General features: G+C 45.9%; 1 protein-coding gene across 1 annotated transcript in view; it reads right to left on the reverse strand.

Moving 5' to 3' along the window:
- The window catches only part of LOC129495608 (voltage-dependent L-type calcium channel subunit beta-4), a 41,049-nt gene that overhangs the window by 13,686 nt on the left and 10,568 nt on the right, over nt 1-16,795 (reverse strand). The window contains exons 4-6 of the mRNA XM_055303281.1: nt 15,113-15,222; nt 9,541-9,692; nt 7,746-7,841 (exon numbers count right to left, since the gene is read on the reverse strand). Coding sequence (XP_055159256.1) covers nt 7,746-7,841; nt 9,541-9,692; nt 15,113-15,222 — 358 coding nt within the window. The remainder of the gene's footprint in view (nt 1-7,745; nt 7,842-9,540; nt 9,693-15,112; nt 15,223-16,795) is intronic.

Here is a 16,795-nt window from a genome sequence, read left to right on the forward strand (position 1 = left end):
TAAAAAGAACAATGGCAGACGCTACTTGGCCAAACCAAAGGGCCGCGTGGCCAATGTGTAACGGGACCATCAAGTAGCCAAATGCTGCCTCTTTCACATTGCAAAATGCATTCTTGTGATTATTAAGGCTTTTGAAGTCCTGAGCACTTAACTCACTGGTCACCTAGTGATGGGAAACTGGACACTAAATTAAAAGAATCTTGAAAGATTTAGGGGGCTTTTAGGGAAAAAGAGAGCGTCCCAGTGTTGCGGGGCCCCGGCAATCTCATCTTAGGCGTAGTTTGAACCTCAATAAGCTGAATGGGAAAGACAGTCGGAACCTGTGCCGCTCTGCCGCTCCCTCTGCCTGGGTCTCTGCCTCCCTCTCTGTGTCTCATGAATAAATAAAGGAAATCTTAAAAAAAAAAAAAAAGAATCTGTGCCACTGATACGGGGGGCAAGACCTGAGAGCAAGGACTGTCGGCGACCCGAGCCCCTGAAGTCGGGGCACCCTCTTGGAGCCCGCGCCCGGGGCCTCGCCGCAGCCCGGCCCGTTCATCCCGCCATCGGGCCCAGGGCTGGCATCCTGATCGTGCATGGATCACATCCCCCCTGGTCCCCTGCTTTGAATCTCAGCAGTGCGGGGAGTGGCCTCTCCCCAACTCGCATCTCCGGGCTTGGCGGCCGACGGCGACGAGGGTAGTGTCTGCGCAGAGGCACCGGGTCCACGCGGCCCTTCCAGGATCAGGAAGTGGGCCACGGGCGCCCGGGGCTCCACAGGGATGGAGGTGCCCAGGCGGGTGGTCTCAGACAGCGGGTAAACAATTTGCTGGGACAGCTGGAAAGGGCAGGGGCGTTAGTGTCCGACGGCGCGGTCAGGGACACCGGCCACCACACTCACCACAGCATCCCTGCGCCAGCAGAACAGAGCTGAGCCTGGCCGGTGTTGGGGGGTGAAGGGTGACGCAGAGGCCACAGGGTGACGGGCACTGCCGGGCGTGCAGGGCCGGGAGGCGAGCTCCCTCCTGCAGGGACCACGACCCCTGCCGTTGCCCACGCTCCCCAAGCCCTGCGGCTCCGAGCGCACGGGTCACCTGCCGCAACACAAGGCGGCCCGGAACAAAGCAGGACCAGGGGGCGACGTGTCACCTGCACCTGCAGCTGGACGTCGGTCCCTTACCTGTACTATTTCCAGTTTCTCTGAAAAGGAAAAGGGCCCTGAAGCCCAGGAGAAGCAGGACGAGCTCTCACAATGTGGTTCACGGGTGGACGCTCTGGACACTCAGGCGGGTCATGTTAAAAAAAATGGCCCGCGTCTCATTGGCGTCTTTCCTGTCTGCATCCGTCCTCACCTCTGGGGATCCAGGGTCAGGCAATGAAGCAAGTCTTCCCTCTTTCCAAATAGAACCGTCTGGGGTCCTGGGGGGCTCAGGGGTGAGCAGCTGCCTGCGGCCCAGGGCGTGACCCCGGGGTCCTGGGATCAGGTCCCCCATCGGGCTCCCCACAGGGGGCCTGCTCCTCCCTCTGCCTGGGTCTCTGCCTCTCTCTCTCTCTATGTGTCTCAGGAATAAATAAATGAAATGTCAAAAGCAGAAGAGGCGTCCGTGGCAGGTTAAAGCTGGCCACGGATTCCCTGACGTGCCCCCCCCACCCCCCCGGGGATGAGGGTCTGCGGCCCTGCCTCGAGTCTGGGCATGGTGGGAACCCTGGCTGGCGGACTGCTGCAGAGGCGAGGCCGCACGTTGTCTGGGCCAGCGCCCCAGCTTCGGGGGTGGGTCCGCGGCCCCAGGAGCTGCCACGTGAGAAGCCTGATATCTGGGTTCGGGGGACCGGGGGGCCGGTCCCACCCCACCCAGCCCGGAGCCCCCTGCACCTGCCGATGAGCGCCCAGCACACCTAGCCTGGAGCCGGTGTCTGGGGACAACCGCTGGGCCACAGGGGGTCTGCCCTCCCCCGGGGTCACCGTGCGGCGGACCCCGAGGCACTCCCTCGGCCCCGGGCCCTGGCCATGGAGCCCCAGCCTCTCCACAGGGCGGGCCACGCCCGGGGGCTGCCCCCCACGGCCTCATTCTGGAAAAGCCGGTGCCCTCTCTGGGCCTCAGGCCCCTCATGCAAACAACGAGGAGGTGGGACTGGCTCAGGGGTTCCCCAGAGGCAGCCACGGCCCCCCCCCCCCCCGGCCACATTGCAGCCTCACGACCCAGCTGTGTCTGCAGGGCAAGGTCTCGAGTGCTCGGCTGTCGCACTCTTCCCCCCGCACCTGACCGCGGCCCACGGCCCACGGTAATGGCTTGTGGGAGGACGCGGCCGCGAGGCAGCGCTGCTGTGCACCTGCCACCCGTCTGCCCGCAACCCCCGGGCCGGGTCCACCCTGCTGCCACCGACGGGCTGGCTTTTCCGGTGCCGCCTGAGACCTGGTGTCCTGAGCGCCGCGGCCTTTACCTTCCTGGCAAAGCGCGGCCGCTGCCACCTGCCAACTCTCCGGCCGGAGCTGCGGTGGCCCATTAAGCGCAGTGCACGTCCTCCCAAAGCAACTAAAGTGACACAGTGGGCACCAGTCTTTCAATGACAGTTATAATCATGGTCTTAAAACAACCAGGGCCAAACGCAGACACATTTTTAGATGACCACCAGTTTTTACGATCCAAAGGTTTTTTGTTTTTTTTTTTTACCTGCACCAACACAAAGTGTAAAATTCCTTCTCAGCATTACAGATGCTAGTCAAACAACATCCAATGAATATGTCTAATAACGGAAACAGGGCTCAGAAAATGTCAAATACAAAGTAAGCTTACTTATCCCGGCTGCTTGTATGATACGCCAGGTTCGCTGATCTGTCAGGTAAAACAAGAATTTGCGGCTGAGCTGTAATAATAGAGCGAGGCTGTCTTCCCAGCGCACGCATGAGGCCGTTTGGGATCCCTGACGTTCGGAGAACTCCTAAGACACCCTCAGTATCCTCTGCATGTCAGGATGCACGTGTATTTTCTCAGCTCCGGCTATTGCAGAGGTGATATGTTGTATTATACACACAACTACTCGACTGTCGACCCTCTCAGCAGCTAAAATACGTCCATTTTAATAGGACACAAGTGTTTTTCTCTAACGATTATTAGGAATAAATGTTAATAAACCCACTCTTACAAAAAGAGCAAATTAAAATGAGCAAGTTTAATTCACCTAAAATGTTATCTCTCAAGAAATCGCTTACTAAGACTTCTGAAAACATCATTCACCACAACATTTGTCCGTATTAACCTAAACTAGTGGTTCTCAACCAGGAGTGGTTTTTCCCCCCCTCAGGGACATCTGTCAATGTCTGGAGACATTTTTGGTTGTCCCAATTTGGAAGCTGTTACTGGCCAGGGACGCGGCTAAATATCCTGCGGGGCCCACAGGACGGGCTCCCATCATGAAGGGTTATGCAACCAAGAATGTCAGTAGTGCTGAGGCTTCAGAGAAATCCTAATCGAAACTGATCTTTGAATCTATCTTTTGATTCATAAAGTGAGACCTGTAAGACTATCTATGATCTACCAAATTTGCTAACAGTCGACTTAGCCAACTGTAGTCTCTTTTCAAAACACTGAAGCATAATTGGCACATAATATTGTATCAGTTTCAGGTGCAAGATCTACACATTGCAGACCACCCGCCGCACACATAGTTACCACCTGTCACCATAGAAAGTTATTACAAATTATTTTTTTTAATTTTTTTAAAAGATTTTATTTATTTACTCATGAAAGACAGAGAGAGAGAGGCAGAGACACAGGCAGTGGGACAGGCAGGCTCCGTGCAGGGAGCCCGACGTGGGATTCGATCCCAGGACTCCAGGATCACACCCTGGGTTGAAGGCAGGCACTCAACCACTGAGCCACCCAGGGATTCCCAAGTTATTACAAATTATTGACTACAGTCCCCCAGTACTTTTTGTCCCTGTGAATTATTTATTTATGACTGGAAGTGTCTACCTCTTAACCCCCTTCACCTATCTCATCCGCCCCCTTCTGCCGCCCCTCTGGCAACCATCAGTTTGTTCTCGATGTTAGACTCTGCTTAGACTACGCAGGCCGCAAAGGCAGGAACATGCCTTTGAATCCCCAGCACCCAGCAAGGTAGCAGGTCCGACGCTTAGTGTTTGCTGAATGTAGTTTAGTTCCCGTAGGTGAGCCACACAGAACTGAGACGAGTGAGTATTTTGAGTCTGTCTGACTCAACCCTACGGTGACCCGGATGCCGCGTCCTCAGGCACGCCCACGGATCATTCCACACAAGTATCTGAGCTCAATGACGTTCTGAAACGAGGATGTCACTCAACCTGATATATTTTCTGCTTCTTTTCATTCCCTCCTCTTCCTTGGGCTCCACAGCCTTCATGGTTTCGCCAACATCTGTCCCCTGATCACTTCCCAAATCTAGATAGAATCAGTCTCACGGTTGAGAAGGGTCGTAGACACCTTATCCTTCAGCCTTCACCAAGGGAGATTCCTCTTACAACCCACATCTGTTCCTAGAGTCCACTCCACCCGTCCCGCCTCCAAATGAGTGCAGTGAGACGCCAGGAGAGCAGGAGCTCGCTGCTGAGAAAGCCATCCCGTTCTTTCCGGCATTTGCATTCGAGTAGACTCCTGAAATGCCTCGCTCCTGGTAAATGCCTCTGCTCACTCTACACTGTCCAATAAAATTAAACAGGCTTAACTACTTTCCAGTCCCCCCAGATCTGCTCCTAAAACTTCCTCAGATCTTGCGGCCACCTCAGGGACCTCCCAGGACCAGGCCACGTGCACAGTGTAGATCCCTCTACATCTGCGAAGACAGACATGCCCAATGAATTTTGAGGTATTAATCTGTATTTTTCCTCTTGTATCTTTCCTCTTTTCTTTTCTTCCACTCTAGCAGGTGGCAGGGTCTGGGTTTTCTTGTCTGATGGGTGGGAGGGTAGCAGTGATGGGTGCTGTGGCAACAAATTGCCAGCTCTCTGTTTCCCTTCCTGGGTTTTGTTTCCCAAAAAGTCTAATTCGGTTGAAGAGATTTTGCTAACTGACTCAGGAAACAAAAGAAGGGGGTGGGGGATGCTTTTAGATTCAACAAAAGCAAACAGGAAGTTCCATTAATAGCAACAGGAGGGGAAAAGAGGGAGACACGTCCTCTCCCTGGCCTCTCTTGCCAATCCCAGAGAGTAGGGACTTCCAGGTCTTCCTTACCAAGGGTCTCAGCTCCACAAGAGGTCTGAAGCAGCAGGACACCCACCCTTAAGGATCACACGGACTTAGCCAATGGTTGCCTGCACTGGAATTCTCCCCCTCAACTCTCTCGATTTCCCTACCCACTGCCTCTTACCACTGGAGGCCTTTGTTCTATCCTGGAGATGCACACTGAGGTTGGGGGCCAGAGACGCAGCTGCCCCACATAGCTGGGGGGAGGTGGAGTGGCGCAGTGAACAGAGGTTTGTTGGAGTCAGACAGATCTAGGGTTGAATTTTGGGGCCCATTTACTGTTAGCTTCAACGAGTTTCCCAGTCGGGGACTTAGCTTTCCCTTCCAGAAAGTACAGATAATGTCATCGACTAGGGTAGTCATAGAGGCCCATGCTCAGATACCCTGGAAAACCTGCCATGATGAGTGTGGTCAGCAGACAGCCTTGGGCGTGGGGTGGGAGTGGGGAGACTGTGGCACCTTCTGGAACGACCACAACGTTCAAGCCAACGCCATGCTCTCCACAGGATGCTCCTAGCCAGTGCCTAAGCGCAGCATGGGAACTAGAGCCTGAACATTTCTGCCCCGCATGGGACCAAGGTGCCAGAAAGCTATGTCTCAGTCTGAGCTCCTCCCATCCATTTCTCCTTCTTTCCTCCTTTCCTTTCATGAGATCAGACTTACGTCTGGTCTTGTCAGAAGGTTCTCCTGGACTGTTCTGTCCTCTTTCTCTTTTATTTTTTTATTTTTTATTTTTTAATTTTTTTTGTTTTTTATTTTTTATTTTTATTTTTATTTTTTATTTTTATTTATTTATTTGTTTGTTTGTTTATTTATTGTCCTCTTTCTCTTTCAGTCGTCCATGGGCATTTTCTCCAGTAATTCCATTTAGGTGTCTGCTCCCCGGAAGACCCAAACTGACACAGCTGTCTTTGTAAGGCTGTCCTATTCATTGGAATCAACAGCACAGTCCTAGCTTTAGGTAGGACTCGGTAAAGGTCAACTCCCTTTAGCTTGTAAGGATTATAGAGTCAGGGGCCGGGTAATACATTCTTCTATTTATACACAGGGCTTTAAGTACACATTCCATTCTGTGAGTGGACTTCATTCACAGGCAGTGTGAAGTCCGACTTCTTAACATAGCACTCCGGACTCCAACCTACCCACAGTATCGGCGGGCAGGTAACCAGCTGTGTGCACAGGTGGGTGGGACAGTGAGGACAGGAAACTGGCTTTGGAACCAGGTAGACCTAATTTAATCCTACTTTGCTGTGTGACCTTAGGAAAATCATTTAACTTCTTTTCCTTCAGTTGCCCCAGCTACCAAATGGGCATAATACTGCCTACCTTACTAGGTAGCAGTGGCGGTTAGAGAGCATCTATGCAAAACATCTAGCACAACATCTGGCCTATCTAATAAGCATCCAATAAAAGGAGGCATCATACTCATATTGCCTTTCATTCATTCACTTATTCAATAAATATTTACTGCGGGCCTACCATAATAAAGAACTGAGATATTGCGGTGAACCAGACAGGAACAGATCCTTACAGAGCCTGATTAGCATAATGCAAAGCACCTCTGATAACTGTAATACAAACACCTAGATGGTGCTTATTATGCGCTAGGCCCCGTCCTAAGAGCTTCACCACATATTCACTTAGTGAATCTCTACAGCAACCCGGTGAGGCAGGTACTTGTACAAGATCACAAAACCAGGGTGGATCTGAACACAGGCAATCTGGCTCCCGAGTCCATACTTTTAACAGCTATGTTGTATCATCTCTCGCAACATCTGAATTAGATTTTATGCTTCCCCAGAGCATAAATGATCCTTACACAAGTATATATTTAAAAATCTAGTAAATCAGATCAGTAGGAAAGGCAAGAACTCATTTAGAGAGACACAAGCACAGTAGTGGTAAATCAACTGAGCGGTAGTCAACTATCATCAGCCACGGGTGACCCAGAGGGGAGCAGTGACCTGCCCCCACCCCCCGGAATCCCTGCCATTTTCTTGGCTTTCAACTCAGCAGCCATTTTCTGGCAATGGCACTAGGGCAAAAGTTGCTGTGAGATGATTTTTCATCTTAACCCTGACCTCTTCATCTGCTATGACCACAGGGTCTTCTAGTTCCCATAAATTCTCAACCTCCAAGGTCATATCTTTTCTGCCTACTGGAACGTTCCGGCAGAAAAAAATAAAGGAAAGTCAAATCAGTATGGTTTATTTGTTTTTCTCTTTTCATAAAAATGTCCACATGACTGGATTAAGTAGTCTGCTGAGTGTTTGTGAAGTAATCCAGGAGCAGGAAAGGACACGGGACACTGGACACTAGGTTCCTTTCTTAGTACACAGCAGACACCATCCAGTTCTGGATGCCTGTGTGTAGCCAACATGCCAGCAGCAGTCTGTCTGAAAAAACCCTTTATGTTTATGACAACATATCATTCAACATCATTCTAGAACAAAAATGACAATGGTTATATGAAAACAAAAAACAAAAACCATGCCACCTTCTCCTGTCTTGGCAAGAATGACTAAGACAAAAAATAATGGTACTTACTGGGGGACATTGTGCAAGTTTATCAGCTGCCACTAGTTGAACATTTAAGTGTTTACTTTGGGACTTTCCTCTGGATTTAATTAACCGCTGTAAAACCTGGTAGAAGAAGATATGAATCAATTAGTTAAAAGAAAAATGAATAAACCAAGACCTTTTTTATAGCCTGGTTAGCCCTGAGTATTAATAGAGAGGAAATACAATATGAAAAATCATATATGCAAACTCTGTAATGACATCACCCCCTACACTGTCTCTCACAGTGGCTTTGATATATGTTCATTCTATTCTCGCTCAGGGTGAGGTCCTGATGGGATCTCAAGCTCCCGTCCTAGATTTTACCCAGAGATTTCAAAGAGAGCTCTGCAAAAGTGGAGGAACTCATCTGTACCAGGTCATTCATGTCCAAATTCAGCTAAGGAATATTTAGTTCCCTAACTCAATATCAGATAAATATTAGTCATTTATGTATCTGGTCCTTTTGGTCACTGGTCATTATGGAGGTGTTCCAGTTTACATCAATAAGATAATTTCATGATAGGAATCTAGGCAAGACATTTGCACTGGCCTATTGCTAACATAACCCAGTGACTGGCTGTGTCACTTGGGTCCTGCTATAACTGCATTTGCCATATACTCCCTTCTCCTTTCCATTTTCTTTAGCTGAAACAGGGCCCTCACTCCCAAACAGTACTAGTCAGTGGGGCTCTATAATGCCTCTGTGCACATGTCCACAGGAGTCCCCGTTCCTACACTTAATGACCCCATGTGGCGGGGGCAGCAGACAAAAGAGGTTGAAATCTATTCTGCTGCAACGAAGGGTCCTCGAATCCCCTTCAGTTCTGGGCCAAAGAGACCTCCAGGTGGTCAAGGCCATTTCAATCCATTCTAACGGTTCCCAAAAGATCCTGATTTGCCCAAGATTCTCAGGTCCATCCTGTGCAGAACCAGTGCCTGCAGAGATAGAAGGCTGAGGGGCTGGGGGAAGGAAACAGCTTCTTTAGACATTATCCATCTGTGAGAGGTGACTACAGCTCTGGCTAGAAGCTGAATTGGCATTTTAGTGCTAAATTGCACTCTTGGAGGCATTAAAAATAAACTAATTATTAAGGTAGTACCTCCCTAGGATATCTGTTTCATATTAACTTTTTAGAATATCATCACTTCTTAAAAATGAAAGAACACCCAAATCAAAAGAGACCAATTTGAGGCTGTCTCGCTTTTATTTTTATCTACCTTTGTGGCAAAAAGATACATTGCAGACATTCCATTATGTTTAATCACAGAATACCCTACTCCCTGGAGAACCCAACCTGAGCACATGAATATAGGTATCTTTAACTTTTCTATAAGAGAGTTTATACAATTATGTTTGACTTTATATATGGCAAATGTATATACCTTTCCTGAACTACGTACTCTCTCAACCGAGGTCAGAATATAGGTGCTACAGGAACCAACATCACCCAAGAAATTTACTAAGATAGAACCAAAAGTCTCTGAAAAGCCGTACCTTACTTTTCCTCACCTTTCTTAATTTTTTGTTTCTGTTATACTTGTGTATAACTGCTTGGCGGGGGGAACCACACAAGAGAATGACCTTCTTCAAAACAATGGCTATTCTTTATTTGCTATCTTAGAATTTCAGACTGTGGGAATTAAAAACTGCCCATGAGAAAGGGTCTTGGTAAGATATTCTCATTACCTACTAACAAAAAAAAAAAAAAAAAAGCACAGAGCAAAGAATATTTCAAAAGAAATGAGCTTCTAATCCTTAAGGCAGAAATGATCTAATTACCTTTGGAGATGAGACTTTTACATGAACAATAATCGGCGCTAAAGAAGTCTTGATAAGTTGTGCTGGGTGATTGATGGTGTCTGCATCAAGAACAACCAGTTGTAAAGATCTTGCCAACTCAAAGATTCTTTCAATTTCACTTTGTACTTCCGCTGAAAGGAGAAATAATAAAGAGGACATGTTATTTTTTATTAATTCTTATATTTGAAAACATAGTAACCCTATTTTAGCTGTCTATATCGCAAAACAGAACATTTTTAATTTCATTCTTCTTTTAAGACCTTTTCTAAAGAGAGGGAGAGATGTGTTGAGTTTTGCATTAAACCAAAACATTGGTGAAAAAAAGAGACGGCTCTCTTAACTCACTTCTTACACTTGCCCTGAAATTTACCAATTTGTATAGCTATGTTGTTTATGATTGCTGCTTTGTGCTAAAGAACTTTTACCTTAGCTATAAAAGCTGAAACCATATTTAGTAAAGACCTGAAATAACATTGTGCAGAGCAACATCACATGGAAAGCAAATTATACTGAAATATTTCAATCAACAATTTATATATTAATATTTTGTTAATGTTTTTAAAATCCCACAATTTATGTTTTGACTGATATGTACATTTTTGTATCCAAGGTTAAATATCTGGGTCTACTCTTATAACTAACATTTTGCTATGTCTTAATTCAAGTATTAGGGTTAGTACACGTGGTCTAAGGCATAATCTCCAGTATTAAAACAAAAACAAAATTAAGGCCAATTATATTATAAGTGCTGAAATGCCTTGAGAATGAAAATCTATTCAACTGGCTGTAACAGCCAAGTGACCCAAATCTCTGCGTGAAACTGGTCAAATAAAAAAAAAATCTAGTTATTTTCCATGTCTGAAGCAATCCAGTTATTTTTAAAACAAAGCAGATTATAAAAAAAAACCCACATAATTTGGCTTTCTAAGACGTAAAAAAACTTTTTCATATATATTTTATGAATCATCTGATTTATTGGGTCATGTCCAGAAATGATCTTATTTTGCTTTTCACTCACTTTTATTTTTGGCCTGTGTATTATAGGTGTGACCTAGCAATGTTGTAATTGCATTTAAATTACAGAGTAGACAAAGTTACCTAATATGAGTTGCTTCAAAGATGGCCTCGGAAAGAGGTGATGTTCCTCGAAATATGCTCGTTGGAAAGGGTTTCTACCAGAATGCCATGATTCGTTTTGCTTATCCAGTATGTATTCGAGTTCATGTCACCCACCAAAAAGCTGTCCCTTCCATAACCCAACACAATGACAGGATGCGCCAGATCATGAATGCTCAAGACTGTTACATAATTCTATTTTCTGGGGCTTTGCATAAGGGCATTAAATTCTTCCCACAAAATCACTGATGTTTAATGCATGATTTGTATTAGAAACATGAATTTAGAGAGTCAACATAGCTATCGTTTTTCATATTATCCAATCCCAATGGTCTGAAAGATTTCATATTGCTCTGAAATGTGACTCGACCCCAAGACATCTGTGTAAAGAATTTGGCTGATTAGGCTCATTTGCAAAACTCTTAAGTCACATACTACATTTGTTAGTAATAATAACATACCTGTCCCTTTTTTCTCACATGTCAAAACAGTTTAAAAAAAGGGGGGGGGGGGAGAGAGATTTTTCTTATGCAAGAAGTTCAGAAAATAAAGTGTATTTGTATTGTAGTAGATTTCAGCCTCAGGCTGTTGGGGTAGGATCTCCATTGGTTGTTGCCAGTAAATTGCCACTGGTTAAGGTACCTCCCGGCCAGGACTTTTGTAGAACAAGTCTGCATTGCTTTAAGTTTCCAATCTGAATATAAATGTCTTCTGAAGTAGCAAAAAGGTAGTGAGGCAAACTGGACTGCTCTGGAACAAAGAACCCTCGAGGCACACTGTATAAATAACACAGAAATACCTCGCCTTATTTATTCTGCATCAGCAATGAGGTAAAAGTGGTTTTTGACCCGTGCAGAGGGCAAGCACATGCCCTGCCAGGACTCTTAGGCAATGGGCAATCTGGCATGGGTGGGAGGTGCTCGGGCAAGAAGGCTAGGAGGCTGCCGAGGCCGCACTACAGAGTGGCCCGTATTTGGATCATGATTCAGTACATAAACTGTATGTCTGAAAAAGAGAACGGTGTGTATCCCTACATAGCTCGTTTTCTTAAAGAAAAACTTTAGGCAAGCCCAGTAATCTTGACTTCCCATGCTGATTCTCAGAAGGTTCCAAAGTAAGCTTCATCATGATCTTACCCGAGACTAATGGAGCCCTGAGAAGTCAGGGACTATGGTGCTGGAAGACCTCAGTGAACACTTGTCTAACGTGACCATGACCCTCTAGACCCACCTCTCTCCAGCATCTCTGTCCCCTGTGATCTTTCTTATATCCAAATGCTTAATTAATTTATGCCAATGGCTCCTTTGGGTTCAGAGCAACTTTTCCCAAAGTGAGTACCCTCGAACACTAATCCCTTAAGATATCCTAAGAGGAAAAAGAGATTTTTTTTTTTGCAAAATATATATTGCAGGCTTTAATAATTTCTTTTGGAATTTCAAACACGCATTACTCTTCATATCTTAGTGGCTCTCAGAAGCCTTGCAGTAAAGAAACTGTCAACTGTTGAATCCAAATTTCCAAATTTGACTTTGGAAAACTTTTGGATATTATCAATTATTAGTATTTCTGAGAATTCACATTTCATATAATCTACTTGGGAGGTTTCTTTAGCAAGGTGTATTTCGAGCCCTAACACACTGGCCTCAACCTACTTTTCTAGTCTTTTCCCCTGTTGCTCTCAAAACTATGCCACCCACCCCCCTTTCTAAGCGTGCTCTGCACAAATTACTTGTTTATCAACCATGCAATGATTTTTACATGCTGATGCCTTTGCACATTCTTGTGTGCTTTGAAGAATCAGCTCAAATATAACTTCTCTGAAGTCTTCTCCGACACCTCTTACTCCCTATTCTTCTTTCTTTATATCCCTAGCTCTTTGCTCGTAATTCCATTATCAGACAGCACTATAACCATCTGCCCTTTCCTTCCGGTGGCTTATGGGTAAGATATTTTTTCTTAGTTATGTTTGTACTTCCTAAGTCCGGCATACCGTGTGTGGCACACAGTAGTGAACATGTGATGAGGGAATGCACAAATGTACATTAACAGGCAGGCAAATGGACATAATGGGCTCACGTAGTGGTTATGTTAATAGATTGCCATTAAATTAATTCTAATGACTGTAGGTATATGAATTTGCAAAGCAAAGGGGAAAAACCAGTGAACTGACATCTGTCTTGTTTTGTCCTCAATATTTACACTAACTCTACTCCACTGACTCAAACAGGTGCCTGGATTATCCAGAATAACTTCCAAGGATATCCATGAGACCTTGGCTGGGGTAGATGGTTAGAGGCAGGCAACCTCGCATATGTGTTTAAGTGCTTCTCAGCCTCTCATTATACATCAGAGGGAGGAGTAATTAAAAGTTGTGGAGTGAGAAGGAGAGTGGAAGACAGAAGAGACAACGGATGCTTGTTTAAGAAATCTTCAACCTCATTTGACACTCTTGGCTCCCACAGCCTTTACCTTTGGTCAGTCACCTAAGCTGATGCATCATCATTAACTCTTCCATTGTTTTTTTTTTAAATTAATTAATTAATTAATTATTTTTTTAAACTCTTCCATTGTTATTTCGTCAAGGTCAAAGTACTGTGTCTCTAAGAGTGTTTCACTCTGTATGTGAAGGATCTAAATACTGAACTAAGGAAGGAGCTGCTGAGGTCCAGGGTCTTGCTCTCACTGGGACTGACAACTATTCCATTTGGTATGTTTAACATTCTTTCATAAAGCAGCCACCCAACAAACATCTATTGAACAATTACCATGTGCCAACCCCATGCCAGGAATGTAGAGATGACACTTCGTAGCTTCCTTCTAATCTCTACAGTTCTTGGCTCAGGGTCAAGACTCAACCTTCAACAAATTCTTCAGCAGATGCCTGGGCATGCAAGCTCTCTTGGAATTTTTTTGTCTTCTATCATCATCTCCGTCGTTTAAGGGGTCATCCCTCTCTTTCCCACCCTGCCCATGAGGAAGAGGGGAGGAAAACAAGTGGCCCTCAGAATATGAATGCACAAGAGACTCCTAGAAAGTTACAAGGGGACCACGCCATGCCTGGCGATCACCGAAACCACTAACAGGCTTTCGAGAGGAACGCCGTGATTCCCCAGCAGCGTGGACTTGTTTCTGGGGATGGTGATTCCGTCTTCCACAGTCCTGTTCATACGTGGCTTTGTGTGGCTAGCTCCACGTTGAGTCAGGGACAGGCGGGGCTCGAGGGAGAGACAGGCGGGTCTACGTGACTAGGCTCACACAGGGGGCTATGTTTCCAGGCTCACAGAAATCCCAGATGTGGAAAATGCGGAGGTGCACAAAACCAGAGAAGAGGGAATATAATGAAACTGGGGAGTCTACCTCATTTGTCTTAAACGTCAGGGACGAGGTATCTCTACACAGCAGCTACCGCTGGACTACTGAAAATTACCAGACTTCAAAGAAAAAGTAAACATGGTGCTCTCGGGGGTAGAGATGTCAAGAAGATTAAGTTCCCCGGTCAACTCTCAACTGTGAAAGCCCACAGTGGCAACCGATTTGGGACCCCTGTCGCTCTAGAGCTTTCTTTCCTTTCTGTTCTCACCTGCCCTTAATAAACTTTCACTCTGGGGCGCCTGGGGGGCTCAGTCAGTCAAGGGTCTGCTTTCGGCTCAGGTCATGATCCTGGGGTCCTGGGATCAAGCCCCATGTTGGGCTTCCCGCTCAGCGGGGAGCCTGCTCCTCCCTCTCCCCTGCTCATGCTCTCTCTCTCTCTCTCTCAAATAAATAAAACCTTAAACAACAAAAAAACCCTTTCACCTCACTTCACCCTTTTGCGTCTGCAAGACTCACTCTTCTACTCCTGAGACGAGAACCCTCCAATCCCATAACACTATGGGATTTTCCCCTTCTCTATCATGGTGGCTTTCGGGATGCTTTCTGACTGTGCTCCAGGAAAGATGCATTTAAGCTCCCTGCATGTTATTAATGCTCGTTGCTATTTCCACCGGAGGCTGAGGCTATTCTGGGTCCCACTAGCTCAGGGCAGAAGCAGCCCTAAGACACCATTATCTAGCTTTCTTCTAAAGATCTGGGAAGGTTGAACATCTCATTTCTTTTCGTGTCAGCTGTGACTCAGGCATGACGGAGATCATCAGCCTCACCGAGAAGCTTGGGCAGAGTGGAGATGCGTGGCTCCCCGTGGTTAGGCAGTAGGAGCCCAGTGGAGCCCATGAGGATTCCTCCCACCAGACTAACTCACTGACTAGAGCCGAGCAAGGAGGCTCTGGCTGCTGTAGGACTACGTTCCCTTCTTTTCCATGGATAGCATGCTCTTCAGTCAATCGGCACTTCCCCATTCAGAATGGGGAGCAAACTGGAAAAGACATTCATAAACGCAACGTGTGTCATCCCGCTCTGAAAGCACAGCTTGGAGAAAGACCACATTGAAACATCTTACCTAAGCTGGACCGAGTGTTCGAACGTTCAATTATTGCTCTCTTGCTGGGATTATTTAGGACAGACCTCTTAGCAAGAGAAATGTCAGCTGTCACTCTTGTTATTGATATCCTATGAATAGGAACACAGAACAGAACAAGCCAGTAAACAATGTTATGGGGCTCTCAAGTGATTCATAACCACAGCACTTAATAACCACTTTACATACTGCAGCGCAGCCACAGTATAACAAACATGGGCCGTGAGTATTTCCAACAGGCTTTGGCTAGTAGCAAAATACAAGCCAGGTAGCTTGGAGGAAGGTTTTGGTTATTTAACCCAAACCCAAACCCAAACCAACCTGTTGTTAAAAATGCAGCTCTTCCCCCACTATTACCTACTTTGCCAAAATTCTCTTTTTAATAATGCGCACCATACCAGGAGGGAATCAAAACGTTAGGAATAAACCATGCCCTTTCTGGGAAGCAGCAATACAATTTCCCTACAATTCACAGTTGATTTGCTCTCGAACCAGACCTTCAAGAACTACCAATGCTCTGTGTTACCCACGCATAACAATGCTGCTGGCCAAAGGGGAAAGCCCTCTTCATTTTCATCACCAACACTCAACAGGCTGGTAGCGATGCTGCATTCCTGGTGCTCAACAGTTAATTTATGATACAAGAAGCATTTCTCTACAAGCCCAAAGGAATGCTACATTTCTAAGAAGGTGGAAAATACGATTTCTCTTCTTCATGCACAGGATTCTTCATATTTGCTTAAGGCTCTGAATGCATGAAGTGAGAAGTCATAAGACACTACAGTTGAGGGCAAGGTGAGGATCGTGCAAGCCTTGTACGCGTTTCCTGCAGTTATGCAAGAGAAGAATAAAGCAAAGACCACAAATGAACAGAGAGAGGAGTCTATTTCCATATGATTCATCAAATAAGAATCTCTGGAATTTACAGTTTTAAAATTCTTTAAGCTGGGATTGATCAGCTTCAGATTATGATCTACCTGTCGAATGCAAAGAATGCCTCTCTAAGCCGATTACTGGATTACTGCCATCATGGACCTTCCTACATTCTTATTTTCAGAGTTTGGAGAGTTCTGGGAAGGAGACAAAAGAATGGTGCCCCTTCCCTTCATGCTCAGTGCACTCGCGCTCCTTCATCTGTATATTCCTTTAGGGGCTGGGGCCGGGAGGAGGTAGAGATGATTGAGCCCCACGTCCTCTCACACCTGTTTGGCATACTCCCAGCCTCTCCTGTGGCTCCTGGCCTGACTTCAGTGACCCAAAGCCTTGAGGAAAATGTAAAATACTCCTTTTTGCAAGTGACTGGAAATTGCTTCTTTAAAGCAACAGGCTGTACTAAAGTTCTGAGGCCATTTTAATGCAAAGCACCTTCTTGTGTCATTATATTTATAAGCTGTAGAGGATAAGTTTTAAATTTTTACATTTTTTAGAATTTTTAAACACTATTAAGTTCTTTGAGGCATCTTCAAATTGCCTTCCTCTTAAACTAAGGGTTTTGTGAACTATCTCCAGGCCACTGAGACCACTGAGTGGCGGCTGAGCTTCCGTCCATGCCAGGCAAGCGCCTCTGCATTTCTGTTTTCTACACTAGGGCTTTGTAGACGATTTCATTGTAAAAAGCTGTTCCACTGCTAAAAAGCTTTGGAAAGCATTGCTCAAGTACAATTT

The sequence above is a fragment of the Nyctereutes procyonoides genome, unplaced genomic scaffold, assembly GCF_905146905.1.
Source record: "Nyctereutes procyonoides isolate TBG_1078 unplaced genomic scaffold, NYPRO_anot_genome, whole genome shotgun sequence".
NCBI classification, from domain to species: domain Eukaryota; kingdom Metazoa; phylum Chordata; class Mammalia; order Carnivora; family Canidae; genus Nyctereutes; species Nyctereutes procyonoides.